At 51.7% G+C, this 25,088-nt stretch overlaps 1 protein-coding gene across 1 annotated transcript; it reads left to right on the top strand.

Annotated features, from left to right (window-relative positions):
• Positions 1–3,874: 3,874 nt before the first annotated feature.
• BPIFB3 (BPI fold containing family B member 3) lies at positions 3,875–18,693 on the top strand (the record flags this gene model as incomplete). Its single annotated transcript, XM_081034106.1, has 15 exons — positions 3,875–3,986; positions 4,695–4,851; positions 6,639–6,743; positions 7,228–7,368; positions 8,848–8,911; positions 10,620–10,680; positions 11,447–11,538; positions 11,676–11,855; positions 13,393–13,446; positions 14,043–14,213; positions 15,120–15,187; positions 16,418–16,460; positions 17,212–17,275; positions 17,785–17,861; positions 18,664–18,693. The coding sequence occupies 15 exons, from the start codon at positions 3,875–3,877 to the stop codon at positions 18,691–18,693; spliced, it is 1,419 nt and encodes a 472-aa protein (XP_080890232.1).
• Between the last annotated feature and the right edge of the window lie 6,395 nt (positions 18,694–25,088).

Genomic DNA, 25,088 nt, shown 5'->3' with positions numbered 1-25,088 from the left:
GATAATAACAGTGCTGACTTCACGAGCCATTGTGGCCGATTCACACAAGTCAGTGCCTTGTAGACAGTAACGGCTCCATAAATGCCAGGTGCCAGCTTCCTCCCTCAAACAAATGCCTAAAAATGCTGGTGTTACCCAGTGCTGGTGGGATGTGGGGCAGTAGTGACTGCCCAGACTGCTGGTGGAGTCCCCGTGGCAGAGCCACTTTGAAGAGTCCTGGCAGTATTTGGGAAAGCTGAACGTGTGCATGCGGTACTACGATCTGGCACCCCTGTTCCTGGCTAGTTACCCCAGCCAAATGAAAAAGAAAGCATATGTACACAGAAAGACATGACAACAATGTTCATAGAAGCTTTCTCCTTAATAACCAACTACTAGAAAACCCAGGTGCCCCTAGAGAGGAGAACGGATGACAAACTGTGGTGTGTTCGCGTGATGGAGTGGTATACAGCAAAGGAGAACAAGTCCTTGCCTCACACAAGTGAGTGAATTTCCTAGACATCGAGTGTGAGGGAAGCCGCACGCCGACTGCACACGTGCCATTCCATTTCTACGACCCTCAGTAGCATACTGGGTTTACCCGTCGTGTGAGAGTTCAGGACGGTGGTTATCCTTGGTAGGCAGTGACTTGGAGGGGATTCCACGGGGCTTCTAGAGTACTGGCTCTGTGAAAATTCATCAAGCTGTACGCTTGTAATCTGGGCCCTTCTCCGTATGGCCTTTCAATAAAAAGTTTATTGCAATAAAAAGTTTCTATTTCAATAAAAAGTTTATTTCAGAAAAAGTATGGTGAGGTGGAGTAACCTGACTCAGTTTCTGAAGTCATCAGGATGAACTTTGGATCGTTAGGGGTTCTGAGGTTATGAGGCGAATGAGGCAAATACCACCCTTCCTTCCCATCTCACCAGGCAGGAGCTGACGGTCCCGTGCAGGAGACAGACCCACAAACATGCAGAAACACGGTTACAGTCCAGCATGTCACAGACTCTGGGAGAGGAAATCCCAGGGGGCTGTGGGGTCATAGGCAGCTTGGGGGTCAGGAGGGCTTTTTGGAGGCGGGGATGCGTGAACCAGTACCTGCAGAAGAATTGCAAATAAAAGCCAAAGTCTGTAAGTCTGTACGGTAACTTGCGGGGCTCGTCACTTCCTTGGCCTTATGTCCCCCCACTCCCCTCCACCACTTAGGCCTCCCTGGGGTTCCTGGACACATTGCCTCAGGGCTTTTGTACTTACCCTTCCCTCTGCCTGGCCTGCCCTTCCCCAGCATCCACCTGACTCACTCTCCCTCCTCCTGCTCCAATACGAGGCCTCCCCTGACCACCATATTGAAAACTGCACCCCCTCCTCTGCTTTATTTCTGTTATCAGCCTCTGACGTACTGTATCGTGTTCTTATCTGTTCCCTCCAGCTGTGCTGTCCAATATGATGGCCATATGAGGTGACTGAGTATTTGAAATGTGGCGAGTCCAAATTTGCTGTCCTGTCAGTGGCTTTCACAGACTTGGCATGAGCAAAAAAAGTGTAGAGTATCTTGTTAATAATTTTATATTGATTAAGTCTTAAATGATAATAGTTTGGATATATTGGGTTAAATAAACTACACTATTAAAATTAATCCATTTGTTTCTTTTTACCTTTTTAAAAAATGCAGCTACTAGAAAAATGTTTAATTGCATTGTATTTTCACTGTTCTTTTCCTTCAGGGCAGGGGATTTGTCTCTTTTGTTTACAGCTGTATCCCCAGCACCTAGCAAACAGTAGATGCTACATAAATGCCTGCTGAAAAAATGAATGAATGGATGAATAAATGAATTTCTCTCCACCATCATCTGCACCAGCCTCAGGAAGGGGACAAAGCAGCCTGCTCTGGGACTTGGGAGGTGGAGGTGGAGTTGGTACCCCTCCCTCAAATCAATCGAGTTCCTCGCTCCAGGCCCCAGGGTCGGCTCCATGCCAAGCCTGAGGTGGGGGATTGCAGAGGGTTAGAAGACCCAGCAGACTTAAGCTCCTTCCTTCCCTCCCTATGCCTCAGTTGGGGTAGGTGGGGAGGCAGGGTGGCTTCTGTGTCACTGGGGTAAACCCTGGGAAACCCTGGAGGGAGACCCTAGAGTGGGCTGAATGCTCCACCCCTGTCCCCAGGTCTTGGGGGAGGAGGCTGCCTCTGCAGTCCTAGCACCCACCCCAGCTCCCCAACTCCCCTTCTCTCTCTCCCCAGAAGGAAGGCTTAGCTAGGCCTGCAGGGAAAACCGCAATTTGCTTCTGACATGACACATTGACGGGTTTCTGGCGGCTGTGCCCCCTTTGTGTCCCCAGAGCTGTTGTGGATATATAAGAGCCGCTCCTAGGCCCAAGAGGGTGAAGGAGCTGACAGGAGGCCAAGAACCCCCACCTACCTGTCCTGGAGCTGCAGGAGTGGGTAAGGCAGCCTGCAGTAGCTCTGGCCTTATCCAGGCCCCCAACCATTGACCCTGAGACCATTCTGCTGTCCTATCTGAGTAACAGAATTTACCCCAGGAGGGCACTGGCGGTGCCTGGAAGGTGATGGGAGAAAAAGCCCATTTTACAGATGAGAAAACTGGGGCTCAGAAAGGGGAAAAAGCAGGGATGGGTGGCCTGAGGACAGAATCACAGTGATCAAGGGGTGCCCATTTTTCTCTAAGTCAAGGAAACTGACTGGTTTCCTGTTGTGGGAATCTTTCCTTCTGTGAGAGACCCTGAGTTTACTGGAGCCATTCTGGGATGAGCACGCTTGGGGAAAGCAGACAGACACTGCTGAGACTGCTACTGGTTCGCATGGCGCCCATTTGTACCTTGGTGCAAATGAGGAAAAGATGCCCTCTCTGGGCAGATCCAGCCGGCGCCAGGGCAAAGGTGGGCAAGCAAAGTGGGACTGGAATTCCATCCCCTCTCGCCCCCTCAAAAGGCACCTCCTCCAGTATACAACCATGCCTGGGGCCCTAGACATAGTCCCTGCCTCTGGGAACTTACAAGGTGAGCAGGGACACAAACACAATGCATAATTGCAAATTGTGAAAAACGCCTTAAGAATAAATATTCTGGCTGATGTCTAGTGACAGACGGGCTCCTTTAGACATAGTTAAGGGGGAGGGTTTGCCAAGGAAGGGACATGTATTCAGAACCTGAAGCATTGGGAGTCAGTCACGCAAAGAATCAGAGAAAGAGCCTTCCTGAGAGAAGGAACAGACTGTGCAAAGGCCCCTTGGGTGGGAAAGAGCTTGTCATGTTTAAGACCGACAAGGTCAAAGAGGCAGGCAGGGACCTAGTGGGTAAGGAACCTAGGTTCTATCCCAAGAGCAGTGGAGAGTGGAGTTTAAGCAGAGAAGATAAACATGAGAAGATAATGTATGTGACTGAGCGAGTATATATGGAACTCCCCACAAAGAAAAATCCTACTCTGTGAAACTAGTAAGTTAGCCATGCTCTCACCTCCCACCTCATTCCTTTCTTTAGCGTGACTCAGGATGGAGGCAGAGGAGGAGAGAAATGGGACATTTTAAGTCAGACAGACTTGGGCTCAAATTCTGGCCCTGTCACTGATTAGCTCTGTAACCTCAGTCAAGTCTCTCACCTCTCTTGGCCTCAGTTTTCCCATCTGTGAAATGGGATCCAATGGGGGAGAGGCTTGGAAAGTGTCCTGGAGACTGTAGAGTGCAATGGAAGCTGTTCCGTGCTATACACACGTGAGCCACTACTTGCATTTGGATGGAGAGGACTTTCCTGGGAGTATAGCTGGACACCTATAGGCAGGTGGGAAGGCCCCAGGTTGGTGATGGGGCACAGGGAGGGGAAAGGCTTGGGCACGAGGAGTACCTTAGAGTTCCTGCTTCCACCCCTGATAGGTGTGCTGCCTACGATGTTGGGCATGTGGTCCCTACTTCTCCTCTGGGGTCTGGCGACTCCATGCCAGGGACTGCTTGAGACGGTGGGCACGCTTGCTCGGATTGACCAGGATGAACTCGGCAAAGGTGAGCCCACAGTGGGCAGTCTGTGAGGGGTCCAGTCGTAGTGTAAACAACTCCATTGATATGCTTAGAGCATCTGCTTTCAGGAACAGATGAGAACAGGTTGTAATTCTCAACTGCTGAGAGAGTTTAGGGGGTTAAAGGTTTGCTTGCAAGCTCCAGTGGGGGATGAGTTCCCTTTCTTCTGAAAGGTGGACTGGATGAGATGGACTCAGGCCATGTGGGGCTGTGTCTTCCTCAGGAATGGGGATGGGGGTTGAGGAGATCAAGGGAAGGGTGCTGGCTGGGCCAGTATCTCTGCCCCACCTTGCTGGGGTGCGGGAACTCTAGCAGACATTTGGTGCTCCAGGGCCCAATGGGACAGAGTGACAGTCTCATGGATAGAGTGGAGGAGTCATGAATAGGAAATGCTTTAGGGAGGCCACCCCCACCTGCCCCAACCTCCATGAGGGGGTCCCTTCTGTCTCGCCCTTCTCACAATCTACAGTCAGGCCAGCGGCATCTCGATCAAGCCTTGGCGGCTGTGTTCTCCTTCCTTTGCTTCTGTCCTCCTTTTCGGTGCTACAGAGGCAGCCCAGGGTCAAGAGCACCAGTCATGCTATTGGCTTCAAACCTGATTTGCTGTGTGACTTTGAGCAAGGCTCTGCCGCTCTCTGGGGTCTAGTTTCCCCACCTGTAAAATGAACCTATTTCTCCTCACGTTCTCTGCAGCCATCCAGAACTCGCTGATCGGGGGGCCCATTCTACAAAATGTGCTGGGCACGGTCACATCAGTGAACCAGGGCCTCCTGGGCTCCTCGGGCCTGCTCGGCGGAGGTGGCCTGCTGGGCTATGGAGGGGTTTTTGGTATTGTTGAAGAGCTCTCTGGGTAAGTCCCTGCATGTGGCCTCTTGACTACCCACCTATTGTGAGCCCTACAGGAAGCCTAGTCTTTTCTTTAGTTCAGGGAATAGAAGAGAGATTGTTTCCTTTTAATTCATTGGCAGGTAACGAAGGTGATGTGGGGAGTCCTGAATAGGGAGTCCCAGGACCCAAGTCAGAAAATAATGAGTGCAAGATAGGAATGGCAGCATGCCCCTGTGGTTGAGGGTTCCAGCTCTGGGGTCAATTCCAGTTACTCACTGTGTGATCTGGGCAAGTTGCTCAGTCTCTCTGGGCTCATCCAGGTAACCACACAGCTCCCTCCCTCCTCTCCTTTAGGCATCTGCTCCAAAGAACCCTGCTCTGCCCAGCTCCTCCTTATCCCCTCCCCTCCTTCAAGTTCTCCACGAAACATTCCCCTGCACACCATAAATTTCACTGGTTTATTTCCTGTCTTCCCTGCTAGATTATAAACCCTAGGGGGCTAGAAGTTTTGTCTGGTTTATTCACTGCTGTGTCCCCAGTATTATAAATACTGTTTGACACATAATAGACGCTCAAAAATATTTTTGAATGAATGAAATCACGTAATAGTTAATATTTACAACTTAATACCACCTCACCAGGGTTTTCTGTGTGTCTGGCACTGCACTTAATATTGTAAATGAATTATCCCGTGGAATCCAGAGGTCGAGCTGTTATCAACCGCATTTAACAGGCGGAGAGGTTGAGACCTCAGGCAGTGAAGACACCTGCCCAAGTTCACCTAGCTAGGGAATGGTGGTAGTACGGTGTCTGGGTGTTTAATCACAGGTCATACTGCCTGCGCTAAGCAGGTGGGGAACAGCCCACAGTTGGTGGTGAATCAGGGGAAGGTCAAATAACAGGCCCCAAATTGAAGATGGAAGGCCAGGAGTCAGGGTGTGGGGAAGGGTCACTGTACAGGAGGAAATGAGATGCTGGCAGGGGAGAAGGGGGAATGGATGCCCAGCTCTCAAAAGAGCAAATGGATGGCTGGAAAGGGAGACGATAAGGGCTGAGGCTGACGTTGCTCAGGGATCATTATGTGTCACTCTATGGTTGGAATTGTCAATGTCTCTATTTTACAGATGGAGAAACTGAGGCATGGGGCAGCAGTGTGATTTGCCTAAGGTCACACAGTTGGTTAGTGGTAGAGCTAGGATTTGAACTGTCTGGCTTTTACTGGCTGCACTATGAGCAGCTACTCATGGGGCTGTTGCCAGGTCAGCGAATTAATCTGTGTTAAGGAGCTAAAAAAGAGGCTGGCACACAGTTAAATGTTCAGTAGTATTAACTAATATTTATTATTATTATTATTATTAATAATAGCTTCAGTCTCTTTCCCACTGTAGAGTCCTCCCTGCTGGATGAGGCTGGGCCTGACATGAACCAGGCATCGTCTTTGCCTCAAAGAGCCCCAGTGTGAGGTTGAGTCCAACAGTGACGACCCTGTAAGCTCAGGGCAGTGATGGAGCAGCCCAGGCAGGGTGTGGGAGCTGCTCAAAGGAGGGCATTTGCCTGGAGGAGGAGACACCCTAGCTGAAATCAGGAGAGCCCAGAGGCATCAACTAGCTGAAGGTGGAAGCAGAGTGGAAAGAGAGTCGAGGGAAAGGTGTTCCAGACAGAGAGAATAGCGTGGACAAAAGCCCAGAGGACAGAGAAAAATAACTATGGGAAGCTATGTTTGAGAACCCACTTGAGTTGCATGTGCGTGAGCCCAGAGGGTGGCAGTGGGGAAAAAATGAGTGGCCCTCCCCTGGACTCCCATCCTAGGCTGAAGATCGAGGAACTCACGCTGCCAAAGGTGTCGTTGAAGCTGCTGCCAGGGTTTGGGGTGCAGCTGAAACTGCACACCAAGGTGCGCCTGCATGGCTCTGGGTGAGTGTGCTCCTGGGAACCTCTACCCTACTGCTCCCCACCCCACCTACTGCCCCTTGGGGACCCCTACCCTATTGTCTCCCCCTGCGTACTCCATTGCCCTCCTATTTCTTCCCACTCTAGTTCCTCTCCAAGGGACTCCCACCCTACTGTTTCTTCCCTGGATTCCACCTCTGTACCCCTTCCCAGAGACCTCCATCTCACTGACCCCCAGGGACTTCCATCTCATGTTCCCTGGAGACCCCCTACCCCATTGCCTGGAGCTTACTGGAGGGGTTGGGGGAAGAGGGCCTAGGGACATGCAAAATAGGGGACATGCAGGGAGACAGGGGGTGAGAGGAGGGCATGGGGACGAAGCCACTTGCAGGGCCACCCAACTCGCCCCTTATCAGGGTGCACGCACCCCGAGGTAGGCGAGGCTAAGGCCGGCCCTAGTGGGTGGGACCTGGCATCCTGGCCACGCCCCCAGCATGGGGTCTCGCAGCCCCCTGGGCGGCCTTCTGCAGCTGGCAGCGGAGGTGAACGTGTCGTCGCGGGTGGCGCTGGGCATGAACGCGCGAGGTACGCCCATCCTCATCCTTAAGCGCTGCAGCACGCTCCTGGGGCACATCAGCGTGCTCTCTGGGTGAGTTCCCGTGTCCGGATCAGCTCGGGCTCACCTCGGGTGCGCGCACTACCATTTCCTGGCTCTCGGGGGTCTCCTGGGAGCGGCCGGCCAGGCGGGGCCTGGATTCACCCCGCCTCCCGCCCATCCCGCGGTTTCAACCTGCTGCACAGACCTGCAGACTATCACCCACCACAGACTGGGATTCTGGCCCAGCCCACAGCTTGCAGCACCTACTCCTGGGCTCCGCCTTCTCTGGCTCCTGCGATCCTGCCGTCCTCTCTCCCGGATAGAGCAGGGATCTCCTCTGGCCCCTTGATCTGCAGACATCTCAGTGCCTGCACTCAGCACATCAGAGATCCAGCGCTGCCCTTAACTTTCTCTGTGACCCCAGGAGACTCCCTCCCTTGTCTGGGCCTCAGTGTCCCCATTTGTATAATGAGGACCTACATTTGATGAGCGTGAAGCCTCTGGCACTTTCCTATCAGTCTCTTCCCCCAACTGTTCAGGACACAGTGGCCCTCCTCACACTGTGTCAAATCATCACTTCCGTGGGACAGCTGAAGCCCAAAGAGGGCAAGGGAAGTGCCCAAGGTCACACACACAGATTGAGGCTGGGATGGAAATGGGCTGGTCTCTGGACTCAGGCCCAGGGATTTCCCCACCTCTCTGTGCCCACCCTCAGTGACACCTACCTCCTCCCCTGCCTCACACTGTATGTCTCCACCCTTAATTTCTACATTCCAGGCTGAATCCCACCCTCAATCCCCTCTTTGTTGGGTGGCCCTGAGAAGAGATGGGTAATCAGACATCTCTGTGTTAGCTCCCAGGAATAGGGTGAACCAGGGTGGCTCCTGTCTCCAGAAGGGCATTAATAAGGGGATTCTAGGTGGGGTCTTTGGATGCTTTATACCCCAGCTTCTCCAGCCTGCTCTCTGGGCTAGAGGGAGCCAATGGATGACCAGCAAGATGGTGTTGGTGTCCTGTGGCTGTGGTTCTGTGGTTGTCACCCTTCCCTCTGTACCTCCATAGTCTCCAAGCAGACCTGAGCCCATCTACATGTACTTCTCATCCTCAGACCACCCTCTCATTCATCCATTCATTCATTAGTTCAATAAATATTCATTCAATAAATATTTATTGAACCCTCACTCTAAAAGCCAGGTGCTATTCTAGGCCCAAATGTCACTTGCCTACAAATGTTAGAGGACGTGAAGGGAGCAGATTGAGCACCGACTGATACCTGATACATATACACTCCCATTTAATCTCAGCAGCAACAAATCTGTAAGGCAGGTGCTGTACAGATGGGGAAACTGAAATCCTCCCCTGGGCCCCATGGTGAGGCAGAGCCAAGATTTAAACTCAGTCGGCAAAGCCCCAGCCGATGCCAATGGAGACAGGAGATGTTCAGAGCCCCCAGTGCCCACCCTGCCCATCACCCATGTTGGCACTGTCCCCGGGTGGTGGCCGCATCCTCATGCTTCTCACTCTGCCCAGGCTGCTGCCTCCGCAGCTCTTTGGGGTCGTGGAACAGACACTCTTCAAGGTGCTGCCGGAACTGGTGAGTGTGGGGGCCTCGGGCCAGGCGTGCCCCTCCCCGCAGGCTATGCCTCTCCTCCCCGAGCTTTGAGTAAATCTGGGCGCCAGGCAGGATTAGGATGTTTTTCCGTTCCACGCCCATTGGGTAATCCTGCCCTGACCTCTCCACTGCCAGCCAGGAGCCTCCTGGCCTGTGAGCCTGTAGGGGAATGGGCACAATCCCTCCTGAGTCCTAAATTTACAGCTTCAGATGACCTGAGTCCTCTGCTCCCAAATCCAACTCCCTTATTTACCCCCTGTTCTGCCTTCACCACCTGTATTATTATTGACTTTATACTTTGCTTTAATCTAGCTTTGAATTAAAATGGGGTCACTCAGTGATTTTCAGCTGAGCTCTGTGCTTGACAATCATGTCCGGAAAATCACATACCTGTATATTAACACATCACAAGTGAAACATATTCTGATTAAACTGCTCCAGAATGCTTGTCCGTGACCAGTCCCAGGCATTCTGGCTTCCACAGGGGACACGAACCACACTTGAGAAAAGCTGGTCTGGCCAAAGGCCCATTTCATCAAGACCAGAGAGAGGAGGGGCTTACTGGGGTCACACAGCCGCACAGGGCAGTCAGGCCCCCGGGGCCCCCAGACCTGGCAGAGCCTCTTCTGTGAGTCCTTGTGAAAGACACGATAGAGGTAGCAAGGGTGTGGGAGCCTGAAGTTGGGAAAACGGCCCAGGGCTTGAAGAAGTCAGTGGGAAGCAGCTCAGGGGGAGAAGGGAAGCTCCCAGCAGGTGGGTTTCAATAAGGGAGTTCCATCCCCTAACTGGAATTGCTGGGACAACATGCGGCAAGACAGGATTTATGTGACTCAAAAAGCTTTTAAAAATACGAGTTAATTACTAGATTGAGAGATTGGAGATTTCTCTTAATAATCCTATTTCTAGCTTCTCTTGTGCAATCTGCCACCCTGGCTGCAAGGACCCTCCTTCCTGCAGGTCACATGCTGGTGCCCAGGGGCCTGTTCCTCCCACCCCTCACAGCCCTTCTGGTCTCCTCCTCTCATTTCTGTGACCTCCTGACCCCAGAGGCCTGGACTTTCAGGCCCCAAGTTTACGTGAAAAGGCAGCCTTCTCTTGCCTCTGTGAGGACAGCTGTGACCTTGGAGGATTGTCTTTCTTCTTCAGCCGCTGCTGTGAAAGGAAGGCGCTGGACTGGGTCACCTCTGAGGTTCCTGCTCTGGTGGGCTGTGGGACTCAGGCTCTGTGGTTCCCAGACTCGGGATTCTGGAAGCCGAGCCATTTGCTCCCTGTTTATACAGCACAGGGGTTTTTAGTAAACACACAGTAGTGTGTATAGTGGACGCCCCAGGCCCAGGCTACGTCTCCCAGTGTCCATCTGGGTGGCAAGAGGGGCCTGAGATCTCAACGGGAATAGCTGCCTTTGCCCCCTCAGGAGAAAGTCTTGTCCACACGTCCCAACTGGCCTCTGAAATGTGTCGCCCCCATCCCCCCAGCATCCTTTGAGGTTTTCTGAGGGGCTCTCTGCCCCACCTATTCCACTCTCCAACATGTCAATGCCGCCCACCTGTGTGTCCTTCTGTCTCCACATTCTGCCTTGCCTGATCCTTGGGACCACATAGCAAGTCATTTGTAGAAAACACAGCTATCCCCTGTGCCGGGCTGGGGCCCACTTTTATTTTCCTGTAACACCTGTTTCTTCTGGACACAGCTGTGCCCTATGGTGGACAGTGTGCTACGCGTGGTGAATGAGCTGTTGGGGACTGTGCTGGGTAAGTTGGGGCCCCACCCCCTCCTCTTTGCCCCTTCTCCTATCCTCCTCCCATTACCCCAGTGGGTAGGGGTCCCAGGGGAAGAGGAAAGGGCAGAATGCTGGGACCTTTCACTTCCTCCTCAGACTGATGAGGCCTCCACGTTGAGAAGGCCTAATGGGGGAGGTGTGGGCTGAGGCTGGTCAGCAGGGTGTGGGCACTCACGGCCATCCAGGTCTCCATCTGCTGGGGGCTTCTGGCTACGTACTGAGCACCTGTGGTGTGTCTGGCGCTGTCAGAAACATGAGGCAGATGTTATTATCTGGACAGACAAGGTGACTGAGACCCAGAGAGTTTAAATGAGGAACCCAAGGCCCCTCAGCCACAGTGGCCCCCAGTCTCTCTGGGCCTTATGGAGACATAGATGTCTTTTGTGTTCACAGAAGGGCTTTGAAAATTATAAAAAGTCATAGCCAGGGTAAGGAAAGAAAAATTGGGACAGATATGCCTCTGTATGTGCCATTATGTGAAAAAGGTAGGGTATCAATGTGGTTAGTGACACCAGCTCTGGAAGAGGGGAATCCTGGCTTTGCCACTCTGGCTTGTGTGGCTGTGGGCTGGTTGGCTTCCTCTGTCTGAGCCTCAGTTTTTTTTATCTGTAAATGGGGATGACAGTAGTGCCCAAGTGTATACTTAGTAGAGTGCTAGGTACTCAATAAATGGAAGTAGGGCCTGTTATTATTGGGGAGGGGGCTCATGGGGACTTCCTCCTCCTCTCCTCATGCAGGTCTGGTGCCCCTTGGGGCTCTTGGGTCTGTGGAATTCACTCTGGCCACCCTGCCTCTCACCTCTAACCAGTACATAGAGCTGGACATCAACGTGAGTGTCCTCCGAGGCCCTGCCCACTGTTGGGGTGTGGTGGGGTACTAGTGGAGGCCACACTGGAGATGTTGGGTCAAAGCCACATGGGTGAGCAGCCCTGAGACCCTCCCACGTCCTGTCTCCTGCCCCTGCAGTCCATCGTGAAGAGCGTAGCTGGTGACATCATCGACTTCCCCAAGCCCCCCAAACCCATCAAGGTGCCTCCCAAGGAGAACCACACATCCCAGGTGACCGTGCCTCTGTACCTCTTCAACACCATATTTGGGCTCCTGCAAACCAACGGTGCTCTTGACATAGACGTCACCCCAGAGCTGGTGAGTGCGGCACCCTGCCCTGCTGAGCCCTGGTAATGCTAGCCATGAGCCAGTCACGTTGCCATTGATCAGCCTTGATGGGCCCTTTTCCCTATAATTGACAGAGTTGGACAAGTTTAGAGCATGCACATGCCCACTCTTGTTCTGCGGCAAACATTGCTGATTGATAATGGCCCTCTACTTGGCTAAATCTGAATCTGAATCTGAATCTGAATCCTTCTCAACAGGGCGCTCCAGGAAGTCACTTTCAATTAGTCAGAACTGGTATAGGAAATGTAGCAACTTTCCATCCTTGCACCAGATGAGCCCTTTTAGAATCAAAGCCCAATTTTACTCTCAAGTGTCTGGAAGGCTCAGCCCCCAGAAGCCTCACCCAGAGGCATTTTTTTGGTCTCAGCCTTCTCCAAAGGCAGTGGGCTCTAAAGCCACTTGCCTCTACCCTTACCCCTACTGCCACCCAACCTACAGCTCAGACCCAAGCAAACATGGGTTGATCACTCACTTCCTGCATATATGGTCCAGAAAGCACAGGAACAGGCTCCTGACCTGGGAGGCAGGTGTCTTCTAACTGGAGAGAGGTGGCAGTCATAACCAGGCAGAGTCTCTCAGGGTGAGAGAGTGTGTTTGAGCAGCCTGAGTGTGAGTGTGGAGAGAGAGAGAGAGAGAGAGAGAGAGAGAGAGAGAGAGAGAGAGATCTCAGAGGCCAGGCGCTATCCTCAGGTGCTGTCCACCCCCACCAAGTGACAGCCTTATGTTGGGTGAGAGTCTGGGAATCTTCTGAGCAGGAGAGAGTGCGTCTGTATGTTTATCCTGTGAATGGGTCTGTTCTGAGAAGTGGACATGTGCAGTTCAGGGGTCTCCAACATCAGGGCCCAGGGGGCTGGGCCATTATCGATTAGCAGAATAAGGGAAGCAGGCCTGGTGGACTACAGTGAACTGGGAGCCTGCACCTCATTTCTCAGGCAGCTGCCACTCGGCTTCTCCAAGGGTGGGGCGGGGGTACAGGCTCAGTGTGACTACATTTTCCAATTTTTCAGCCCCAAACTGGCAAATTTATATGAAATTTCCTGATTTGTGAATACTGGAAACAAATTCATAGTTTTTGAAAATACTGTTTAGGTAAAAGGCAAAAATGTGTGGGGTCAGATTCCTGGCCTTCAGATGGTGATCTGAGGCAGAGTAGTTTGTAGGTTCTGGAATTAGCCTGCCCAGGTCAAATCCTGGTGCCAGCCCTTACCAACTTATGAGCCTGGACAGGAGCCTCAGGCTCCGTATCTATAAAATGAGAGTAATCATAGAGCCCGCATCTTTGAGCTGTTGTAAATGTGAAATTAACAAAGGCGCTGAGCACGAGCCTGGCATGTAGTAAGCCCTCAGTAACCACTGGCCAAAGAGAGGATCATGAGTGTTTGTAGAGATGTGTACGTAATTGATGGGGGTAGAGGTGCGGTATGAACAAAACTACGTTGGGTGTCTGAGAGATCCCCATCCTGTCTCTGTGTTCACCCCCCCTCCTCTCATTTGGTCTTGGGTACAGGTTCCCAGCAGTGTGCCATTGACAACTACGGACCTCACGGCGTTGGTCCCTGAGGTGAGTGGTGCCCTCATGAGCTCTGATCCTGGTAGCTCTTTCCTGGTGAGCCTGAATGGACTCCAGAATCTTTCTCAATACGTTTCTCCAAATAGCTGCAACTGAATGTTGAATTTAAATTCACACCAAAATGTGAATGGCTGACATTGTCTCCTTTCCGGATAGCAGAGTGGAAAGGACTAGGGTTTAACTGCCCCCCAAGTCAATTGGGCATTTGTCCTACGGCTGTGCCTTTTTGATCAGGGAGAGCACAGAAGATTCTTTCTAGGTTACTGAGTCCCCTCCCTGCAACTGCCTTACTTCATCTCGGTCTTCTCTGTCTCCAGAGAGAAGGGTGGGAGTGTGCCTGGCAGGTTAGAAGACTAGCGAGAGTCTAACTCGGTTGTTCCATGGGTAGGTGTCTCCCCTCCTGGCTGTCAGCCCTGTGGGGGCTGGGACCAGGCCTGTCTGGTTCTGGCTGTCACCTCAGAACTCAGCATGGTGCCTGGTGCCCAGCAGGCGCTCAATGAGTGTTTGTTGACTCGCTGACTGATTCTGTTATTAGTAGGGCATCGAAGCTGCCCTCATGCCCCCGCTCTGCCCCTGCCTCTCTCCAGGCCCTGGCGAAGTTGCCCCCAGACCAGCAGCTCCTGCTCTCACTGCGGGTGAAGGAAGCACCTACAGTCATGCTCCAGAACAAGAAAGCCACAGTCTTCATCGCAGCCAACATCCATGTGCTGTCCTACCTCCCTGCCGGGACCCCTGAAGCTCTCTTTGACTTAAACGGGGTGAGTGGGAGCCCAGCACGGGTTCTGAGTGGGGATGACCCTCTCTAGGCTGCTGGGGGGTTGTCTTCCCCCTGATTTCAGGTGGCACAGTACAGGGAGTTCCACTGCTTCATGCCATCGTCTGAGCTGAGACCTGAGTGCCCACTTAGATTCCTGCCTCACTGAACATGTGACCGGGCCCAAGGCCTGTCCACTGCTTCTTCAGGGTCTCAGGAACGACTTCCCATCTCCCCATCTCCCGATCTCCCCTGATCCTCTGGGCTCAGATTTCTCTTGGATGACTCTCCAGCTTCCTCCTGGCCCCCCAGCTCCAGTCTGCTCCCTTCTACCTCACCTCTACGAGTTTTCCCAAACATACACCCGGGCTGAGACAGGTCCCTCCCCTGCTCACTCTCTGTCCCAGTCCCCCATGGCCTAACACCATTCATTGCCCCTCTGCCTCATTCTCTGCCTCACCTGTCCTTGCGCCCTAAGTCTCAGTGACTCAGGGCTACCAGGTCCCACCTCCCTGCCTTTGTGCGGGCTCCACCACCTGCAGTGCCATCTGCCCCCTTCCCTTGGCTAACTCCTCATCTTTCAAGATTCAGCTCCCGTGTCACCTCATTGGGGACGCCTTTCTTTGCCTCACTGCAGGCTGGATTGAGGGTCTTTCCAAGCTCCTGCAGCCCCAGAGCTTCCTCTCGAACAACACTGATCACCATCAGTTTTAATACTCTGAGGATCAACCACCAAAACCTTCAGGGTACCTCCTTATAGCCCAGCATGGACCCTAACACACCATAGGGCCTCAGTAAGGGTTAGTGGAGGGAATGCATGGTGGAAATTCACCTGTTGGCCAAGGCAGACCCGTCTTCAAGCTCCTTCTGCTGAAGTTGAGTGTAACCTCTGCCTGCTCTTCCCCTACAGGTTATGACTTTAAATGCCCAGCTGGCTCCTTCCGCCACCAAGCTGCATCTGTCACTGTCCCTGGAACGGTAACATAGGATCCTGGGCCTTATCTATAGGAACAAGAGTTAGGAAGCAACAAGAACCTTCTCCCATTTACTGGGCACCAACTAAGTTGCAGGTGTTTTACCAGCATCTCGCTTGCCCCCAGGACCTGCCATGGAGGGGGCGGTGTTAGCCCATTGTACAGTTGAGGCATCTGGAGCTCAGAGAAACAGGATCCAGAGCAGGCTTCTTCCACTGCACCCACTCAAAACCTGGTCCTGGAGATAAACCTGCTGCCAGGATGTGCAGTCCAAACTCCTGAGTCATCAGTCCCAGCGCTAGCCCGGGAGATAACCGTCCTTGAATGTTGTAAAATGCTTTGTAATTCATGCGGACTGGTCATTCTCTAATCTTCCACCCCCATGGGAACTAGGCCTCAAGATAATCATAATAATCAAGATGATGTTGATGAAATCCTTCTGTACACAGTCGAAGCCTGGTCTCACACAGTGGGTTGTCCTTGGGAGTAGGTCTGCAGTCTGGGCCCCACTCTCCAGGCACAGTGCTCTCACTGTGGCCTGGGGCCTGGCGCCTGTCTGTCCCTCCCCTGGATGCGGGGGCTTTCTTAGGGGTCTCTAAGATCTGCCCATCCTGAGCCATAGGCACCCGGTGCTCAGCTGACCCCATTTTCATGTCCCATGCAGGTCCCTTGGGCTACTTACTACTGCCCCCATTGCAAAGCTCCACCGCTGTCCCATTTCTAGAACCTCATCCACTGCCTGGGTTTGTCTCCTCTTCCCGGTGGCAGTTCATACCTTAGGCCTTCAGGAGATAGAGATCAGTGTCCAGACTGTCACCCTGGCCCTGCGTGTGGGCTAGCTGCGATCCACTGATGGGTTGCTGCTTTAGTGAGTGCCTGTGTCCAATGCTCAGTCTAGGGAGGACCACTCCTTAGAGAGGTTCAGCCACTTGCCCAGGGTCAAACAACTGGGGGTTAGACCAAGGCTTCAGGTCCATGGAGTCGGAGGTGGTGGTCATGATATCTCAGAGGGAGGGTTAGATCCCTCCGGGTCCATTTTACAGGTGGGAAAACCGAATCTCTGTTCAAGGTGGGAGAGAGGCAAAGTTGGGCCTCTAACCATGTTTCCTGATGCTGGAGAGCTAGGAGTGGGCAGGCCGCGGTGGGGTGGGGTGGGGTGGGGTGGGACAGAGCACCACTCAGCAGGTGGCCGGGGGGAGGCTGAGGCCCCCAACAGCTCTCTTCTCTCCACCAGGCTCAGTGTCAAGCTGGCCTCCTCCTTTGCCCACTCCTTTGATGTAAGTTCTTGGGAGGGTGAGCAGCTTGGTGGTGGTGAGGGTCTTCAAGTGGGGGTGGAAAGGCGGTGTGATGAGACATGAGCCATATGACTGAGCTGGCCTCAGTCTCGACTCTGCTCCAACAAGCCAGAATGGACAAACATCAGGGCAGGTGTGTGTGTGTGTGTGTGTGTATGTAAAATAGTAATCACCTTGAGACAGTGAATCTCATCATCTTCCAAGGTCTTGGAACCTCACAAAGTTGTAAACGTCTAGGATCTCACAAGGGTTCAAAATTCTGGAACTTCACACAAGTTAATAAGGTTTCTGAACTCAGAAAGCTTTAATTTCAGAGCTCCATAGAGCCCTTCATTTCCTGCTTCTCACAGAGTTCTGAGGTTCCAAAATCTCACAATAGTCTCAGCTTCTAGAACATTCTAAGGGGTCCTAAACTGATAGGAATTTTAAGATCAGACCACATAGACTTCTGCTGGAGCTGGACACATTTTCCTCCCTCTTTTTCAGGCAAAGGCCCCCCTCTAGGCCCCATAGACCCTTCCTCTAGGAAGGTTGCTCTTCCAAGTTCATAGGGCCCAGAGTGAAGCCCCCTGAAATGAGAGTCCCCTTTTGGGTCACTGGTGGACAGCCCACCAGCAGTTGTGTCCTCAAGCGTGGGGTAGGCTAGGGCAGCTGGACCTCTGGATTTCCCTCTCTGGGGTGCACTGCTCCCTGTGAAGCCACACCTCCCCACCCTCCCCATGGTCTGTTGCAGGCATCTCGTTTAGAAGAATGGCTCAGTAGTGTGGTCCGGGTGGCATATGTGCCGAAGCTCAATGGTACGTACGGGTGGCCTCTGTGGTCTTCTTGGACACGTGCAGTGTCTCAATTTGGAATTGTTGAATCCGTTGCCTCTCTCCATTGTTCTGCTAGAGACACTGAGGCCAGAGAGGGCTTGATCCTTATTTCTAAGATGCAGGAAGTGAGGCACCCATGTTTTCACTCAAACAACATTGATTACATCACTCCAGATTCTGGCCCCGAGAGCTATTGGACCTGGGTCCTGTCCACAACCACAGGGAAATAGTCATATAAACAAATGATTAGAATATAGATGACCCAGAGTGTGCAAGGGGCTGACAGAACCTCAAAGAGGCTCTGCTCAGGGGAGCCACTAATGACAATACAAAAAAAGGCGTGCTTTTGTTTGGGTTTAGTAGGATGCCAATAAGGGAAACTGAGTCCCCAGGAAGAGAAAGGGCAGACTCAAGGAAAGTGGTGGAATAGGGTCAGTAGGCCCCGCCCTGGCCTCCGCATACCTTTGCTCTCAACCGTTTCCTCTTTGCAGTGGATCTGGACGTTGGTATTCCGCTGCCTAAGGTTCTCAATGTCAATTTTGCCAATGCGGACCTGGAGATCATAGAGGTGAGTTTCCTGGGCAGGTGAGGTTAGATGGGCCTTAAGCTCATCTCAGGAGAGCCCTGCTTGAAACTCAGGAGGGGAGTGCTCTGCCTCATCATCCGGCTTGTTCCGGCACCGTTTTCTAACTTGCTCAGGGAATTACAAATTACTTAACTTGGGAATGGCAAATAGATGACATAGGTGCTACCATTCCTTCCTTCCTTGCCCGTGGCAGACATTGTCAATCTATCACAGAGTTCTTTCCTAATGAATTCAGACATGTCTGGCCTATAGGATGTAATCTCAGATTCACTCACAGAATCACAGTGTCTGCTGTCTCTCCTTATCCTGTGCTTGTGGCAGGCATGGCTAATAGATCATGACACTTTTTATTGCTGAATATGGACATGGCCTCACAATCCTTTTCAATCCAGCACAACTTTGAGTCTTAGAACAACTCTGGAATGTGGGTAGAGCAGGGAGTTCTGGTCCCATTTCTCAGATGAGGACCCAGGCTGAAGGAGGTCAAATTTCTGGCCCAAGGCAACATGGGAAATTATCAGGAGAAATGGCACTTGAACTTGGATCTCTTAACTTCAGTCCTGAAGTCAGTGACCTCTCCACACTGGATGTTTATTCATTATTCATCATTCATTTATTTGTTTGTTCATTCACTTAATGAGTGCCTGCTGTGTTCCAGGTACAGTGCTAACCCCAGGGCATGGATGTAGGGGACACAGAGAAGGCTGCAGGGATGGGGGTCATGGCAGGGGGGGTTGGGCACGAGGACTCAGAGGGCCTAACTGAGAACTGTTGCTCCTTGCAGAATGCTGTTGTGCTGACTGTGGCATCCTGAAGCTGAGAGATGGCCACCACCCCTCCCTGTTGACTGCCAGAGTCCTTCCACCTGCCTACTCTGCCTCAATTTCCCTACCAGTCTCTAGCCTATGTAGGTGACAGTATAAGTGTCCCCTATCCACCCAGGCCCATGCATGTGCTCTGGCCCTGCAGCTCAGCCCTAGTCTGGGGACTGCAGGGCCACCCACAGGACTCCACTTCAGAGAGAGCTCTGGGGCCTCAGTGGCCAGTCCTGAGCTGTCAATAAACTACTCCTCTGTGTCAACACCTCCCGGCTGGTCTGTTCCCCTGTCACACAGGGGCCACCTTGGCCTCTGCCTCCAGTGCCCTCCCCAGCTCCAGGCAGGGTTTCCTGGGCGGTGAGGGGATTTGGGGCCTCGTCATTGTAACTTTACATCCCAAGCTTACCTGGTTGGCCTGGGAAGCCTCTGTGTCTTCTTCTGTCTTCCTCTACCTCTGCCTCAAGCTCCCCGTGTCCTCCTCTCTTCTCCCCTCTCTTCTCTCTATTTTTCTAAATACCTCTATCTTTCATTCTGTCTCTCTGAGTCTGTCTGGGTCTCTGTCTGTCTGTCTTTGTCTCTCTGCTTCTGGGCTTTCCTCCACTGTTCAGGAGGGGCCTCCTTGGTTCTGGGGAATGGCTACCAGGTGACACTTATGTGTGGACCTGAGTGAAGAGGTGCCAACAAAGTTTTGGGAACTGGCTCAGAGGACTTGGGGGGACACAGGAGAGTTGGAGTCCATCTCGAGGTTTGTCCACCAATTACAATGATTCTGTGACCATCCTTCCATCCATCCATCCACTGATCCATCCATTGGATGGAGGGAGGGATCCATTCTCCCTCCCTCTCCCTCTCTCCCTTCCTCCCTCCCTCCCGCCCACCTCCCTCCTTTCCATCCAACCACCCTACAATTTTTGTCACCTACCGAATGCCAGGCCCTGTGACATGTTAGGATTTACTTCTGGCAATGGTGAAATGAGTGGCTTGAGTTAGCCGCCTGTGTTCAAATCCCATCCCAGCTACTGACTAGCCACGTGGCCTCAGGCACATCATTTAATCTAAGTCTTGATTTCTTCATCAGTAACTAGGGGATGAGAGTAATAAGCTTTGAGGGTTAACTAGCACTGGGGATGGTGACTTGCCCATCAGAAGCCCTCAGCACCTGCTGCATTTTTCTAAGTCCTCACACGCTTTCGTCTGTTCCCTCCTCTCCACCCACACCTTCTCATTTCTCACCTGTCTGCCCCTCCCTTACTTCCCTCCCTCCTCTCTTCCCTCCCACCCTCCTCTAGCCCATCCTTAACCTCATCTGCTCATCTCTCACCACCGCTGACAGCCCTTCAATGGCTTGATTCTCACTGCCAACAGGAAATCATCTAAACTCCCAGGTTGGCATTCGAGGCTGCCTATGATCTGGCCTCAGCTGACCCCTCCTGGAGCATGGAGAGGGATCAGGGTTGTCTCTGTGCCTCTGGCTTTTCATCTGTGAAATGGGAACACAATAAGACTCACTCATAGATCATTTGAAGATTAAAAGACACAATCATTGTAAAGGACTGAGAAAAGTGCCTGGCATGTGTAAATGTAATTGATGGGTAGTCAGACGTTTGAACAGCTCTTCCCTTTTCCTGGTGCATTCTCTGTCCCCAAGTGTGCCTGGGAAATTCCTATTATCCCTCAATATGCAGGGCACATACAGCTTCCAGCCTCCCCATGCCCTAGGCAGGGTCCATTATTGCATCTGCCACACTGGATTGTCACTGCCCCCATCCCATTCTCCCATTTGATCAAGAGCTCCTTAAGGTCATGGACAGTATCCGCTTCATTGTGGTGAGTCCTGTGGCTGCACAGAGTAACAATAAGAGCAGCTAACCTCCATTGAGCATTTATTTATACTGCATTAGATGCTAGACACTGCATTAGGTGCTTAACACCCCCTTAGCTCACTTAATTTTCATAGTGGCCAACAGCAGTGGGTATGATCATTCTATTTACATGTGAAGAAACTGAGGCTCAGAGAAATGGAATTGGATAGCTCCTAAGTGGCAGAGCCGGGATTTGAACCAGATCCTTCTGACCCTATTCCAAAGCTTGGGCTTTCCACTGCTATGCTATGAAAGTAATTCTGGTTGCATTTGTTGAATGCTTACTAAGTGCCAGACACAGTTCTAAGTGCTTTAGATACATCATGTCATTGACTTCTTGAATCAACCCTGCTTTCTAGGAACTGTTTTTACCCTCATTCTATAATTGAGGAAACTGAGGCACAGAGAGGTTAAGTGACTTGTCCAAGGCCACACAGCCAGGACGTGATGAGGTCAGGATTTGTACCCAGGCCCCTGACTCCAGAGCCCAGGCTCTGAACCATGGTACTTAGGGTGGGGGAAATGAAACAAGATGTGCAGGGAACACCTCTGCTGAACTTCTGACCCTGGAGGCGACAGTTCATGAGGGAGACAAAGGCTGAGTGGAGGAGTTGGTAGTGGGACTGCTTCTGTTTCCTGGTCCTTGTGGCCCCCTGCATGAGACCTCCCCCATGGGTCCCTGTAGGCTGAGTTACCTTTGGGTGAGTCACCTCCCAGAGCCTTGTCCCTCCAGTTGCAGACAAAGGTGCCTTTTGGACACTAAGCCCAGGTGATCTCTCTGGTGCCAGAGTTACACTAATCCTCCTGGGGCCCCAGAGGGCGGGCCAGCCTCATGGTCACCAGGGCCTGGCTTGTCTCAGGACTAAGGATGGGCACAGAGCCCCCAGTGACTGACAATAACCACCTTCGTGTGTGCACTGCCCTCTACAGTTTACGATGTGCATTGATCCCCATGGGGAAAGGCACATTGCCCTCTTTGCATTGTATTTCAATTTAAAAGGTAATATATTTGTTTAACAAGCACTTACATCACACTAAGTGCCAGACAATGGGGAGCTGAAAGCGGGCTGCTGTTTACCGAAGCACAATCTGGATGGTTCCTATGGAATCCTTGAAACACTGCTGAAGAAGTGCAGTTATGCCCACTTCTCAGATGGCCACACTGAGTCCCTGGAGGAAAAATGATCTTCTGGGGCGCATAGAGCAGGTGGGAGGTAGAAACAGGTGTGCATGACTCTTGGGGCCCCACAGATGGTGGGGGGTCTTCCAAGTCCCCCAGATGGTGGGGGGATAAGGTGGTCCAGGTCCAGGTCCGGGGCTGAGGTGCCTCCTCATACCCTCCACGGCCTTCACAGCCTTGCTGCCACAAGGAGCTAGCAGGGACCTGGGTTGATGAGGATAAAAATACCATCTCCTGAGCACCTACTGTGTGCCAGCCCCTATTCTCAGCACTGTGCATAATTAAGTCACTCGACTCTCACAATATCCTTTTGAGGCCAGGTCATTCCTGGTCACCAACTCAAAACCAAAGAAACAGAACTTGAAGAAAATTGGCAGCAGAATTCAAACCTAGCACCCATCTCCAGAGCCTGTTCCATTAATGTGCCCAAAACAGATGGGGAAACTGGGTCTCAGAGAAGGACTGGCCCAGGAGCCAGTGGTGACATCGGCAAACTTCACGTCAACCGCGCCTGCTTCCAGGGCGGGAGGAGGAAGCATCTCCTTGCAGAGTTCAGGGAAACACATTTATTCTCAGCCTGACTTGAGAGCTGGCCTTGGTGGGGAGAGAGAAATGCCCTCTCACTCCAGAGGAGTTCACAGGGAAACCTAGCAGGGCAGGGAGGAGGAGGCGTCAATTAAACACAGAGGTCAGCCCTTGACTGGGGCTGGGGGATGAGAAACAGGGAGGGCTCAGAGAGCTCCCTGTCCAGGAAGTAAGAGCATTCGTTCAGTCATTCACTACACTGGCATTTGTGCTGTGCTGGTCTGGGAGTGGGGCCTGGGCCTGCTTTGCTTGATTTTCCCAGAGTACCACCATCTCAGTATGGGCTGCAGAGGCCCCTGAATGGTCCAGAGGGAGGGTCAAGGTTGGGGGTCATCACAGAAATCTTCCCAAAGGAGCTGACATCTCTGCATAAGTTTGACCAGTGGAGTCTGGAGAAGGGTATTCTAGCTGACAGGGATGGCATGTGCAAAGGCCCAGAGGCAGGAGGCTGGGGCAAGAGTAGGGCTGAGTGTGGAAGGCAGATCCACCTTGAATGCCAAGGAAGAGGTCTGGGCTGTGTCCCAGTGGGTCTTGGAGGGTGCAGTTGCTGGCTTTGAGGGGTGGGAGCAGGCACTGACTGGGAAGGGGCAGGAAGGAATGTTCTGAAGTGACAGAGATGCTCTCTATATTGAGATAGGGGTCTGGGCTACATGGCTGTATAAAATTGTCAAAACTCAACAAATAAACACTTAAGACTTGTGAATTTCACTGTATGTAAATTTTACATTGAAAGACAAGAATCAGAATGATATACATGTCTAAGTGGTTAGAGGGAAATATACTATTGCCTGCAACTTACTTTGAAATACATAAAAAAGGTGGATTAACGAAGAGATGGATAGATATGTAAAAAAGCAAGTATAACACAATTTTAATGGTAGAAGTAGCTGGTGGGTATAAGGTGGCAAATATATAAGTGTTGACTGTACAATTATTTCAACTACACTGTATGTGTGAACATTTCGTAATGAATTACTGGGGGGAAAAAGCCCTACAAGTCAAAAAAACCCCGCAGCTTATTCTCTTCACACCAGCCCCCAAATTTGAAGTCAGATCCTTATACATCTCCCTGAACCCTCAAGTCAGTCCTGTGAGGCAGATATCATACCCATTTAACAGATGGAAATAACAAGAGGCCCAGAGAAGGGAAGTGGGTAGCCCAAGGTCATGCATTGAGTTGGGGGTTGAGCAGGGTTTGAACCTGGGTCAGCCTGATGCTGAGTAGTCTGGGCATATCCTGCCTGCCCAGGTCGTCTGGAGTGGGCAGTGCCTGCCTTAAAGCTGGAAATCAGATGTATTTGGGGGTGTTTCCAGTTTACTCATTGGGGCACCTAGCTGGGGTCTCCAGGAATGTATCCAGACCAGGGGCTGATAAACCCCAGCTCATGTGACACCATCCAGGGCTGAACACAGCTCTTGGAATCAGCCACAAACCACAAACCCTTGTGGTTTTGGGGCTCAATGCCTGATTTGCGGAGCAAATCTGGATTCTGGCCTTTTGTAATTATACGGTGTTACCCCCTCTGGGTCTGAACTCAAAATTCCAGCTGATATATAAGGTGCCTGTGACCAGACTCAGCCCAAAGCAAAGGGCCCGGTGAACGGACCTCTCAAGCCGGCTGCAGGGACCTCCCGGGGGTAAGAAGGAGCCCTTTACCCTTTTGGTGTCTGGGCTGGCAGGGGGAGGCGGAGGCCTGCTGCTTGCAGATACCAGAAATCCCTTCATTGGTGCCCATCTTTTTAACTGAAAGTGGAGACACCTCTTTGAACACAGAACTATGGATAGTGGGGTTAGGATGAGGTAAGAAAGACAGGAAAAAAAAATCTTACACATATTAGTCCTTCATATTCTAGTGTAAATGAGTCCTCTGATACTTTCCTGGGAGCAGACAGAAGTAGGGAAAAGCTTGGAGCCTTAGTGAACCTCAAGAGAAATGGAGGCAGGGATACAGGAAGAAGTTGCATACATGGAGAGGATTGAAACAAACAATTTCACAGTTTGGCCCAGACGGTGATTGTCTGAGGCTGGTAAATGGGTAGACTGGGACGGATAAAGATAGTAGAGGCTGTCCAGCTCATCCCAAAGGGCAGCTTTACCCCTCAAATCTCAGCCCCTTATCTCATAACTTAAGACCTACTTCTTGGAGGTCTGAAATAATAGTCCCAAAACAGTAACAATAGATGCTGTTTATATTGAATGTCTATTATATACCCGAAACAATGTGCTATTAGAAAGCAGATTAGAAAGCAGAGGTTCAAAGAGGTAAAGTCTCTTGCCTAAGGACCAGAACCCAGAAAGCTCTGATCCAGAGTCCTTTCTCTTAACCAAAAGGTGTAGAACCGTCTCCTAGAAAGAGGTGGGAAAGGGTGTTTGCTGGCAAGCTACATGCATGGAAGGGTGGCAGGTGGATGCACTCTGGATGGATGGATGGATGGATATATGGCTGGCTTGCTGGCTGGTTGGATCATGGAGGGATGGAAGGATAGATGGATGAATAAGGGAGAGAATGGATGATTGGATGAGGAGATGTATGAGTGGATGGATGGATGGAAGGTTGGATGGGCTGGTGGGTGAATAGATGGGTAGATGCTGGAGACATTTCCCCAGAGCCTGCCTGCTATTAGATTGCTGTTTGGTTGGAATTCCTGTGACCTCTCTCCCTGAGGCTCCATTTGGACACTTCATCTTGAGAGATAATTAAATACCCATGCTCTGGGACAGTTTGGTTCATCGGTCTGCTTTGTATCTCCAGATTATTTCAGT

The sequence above is a fragment of the Rhinolophus hipposideros genome, assembly GCF_964194185.1.
Source record: "Rhinolophus hipposideros genome assembly, chromosome: 22".
NCBI lineage: Eukaryota > Metazoa > Chordata > Mammalia > Chiroptera > Rhinolophidae > Rhinolophus > Rhinolophus hipposideros.
This window is presented reverse-complemented; position numbering and strand designations above follow the sequence as displayed.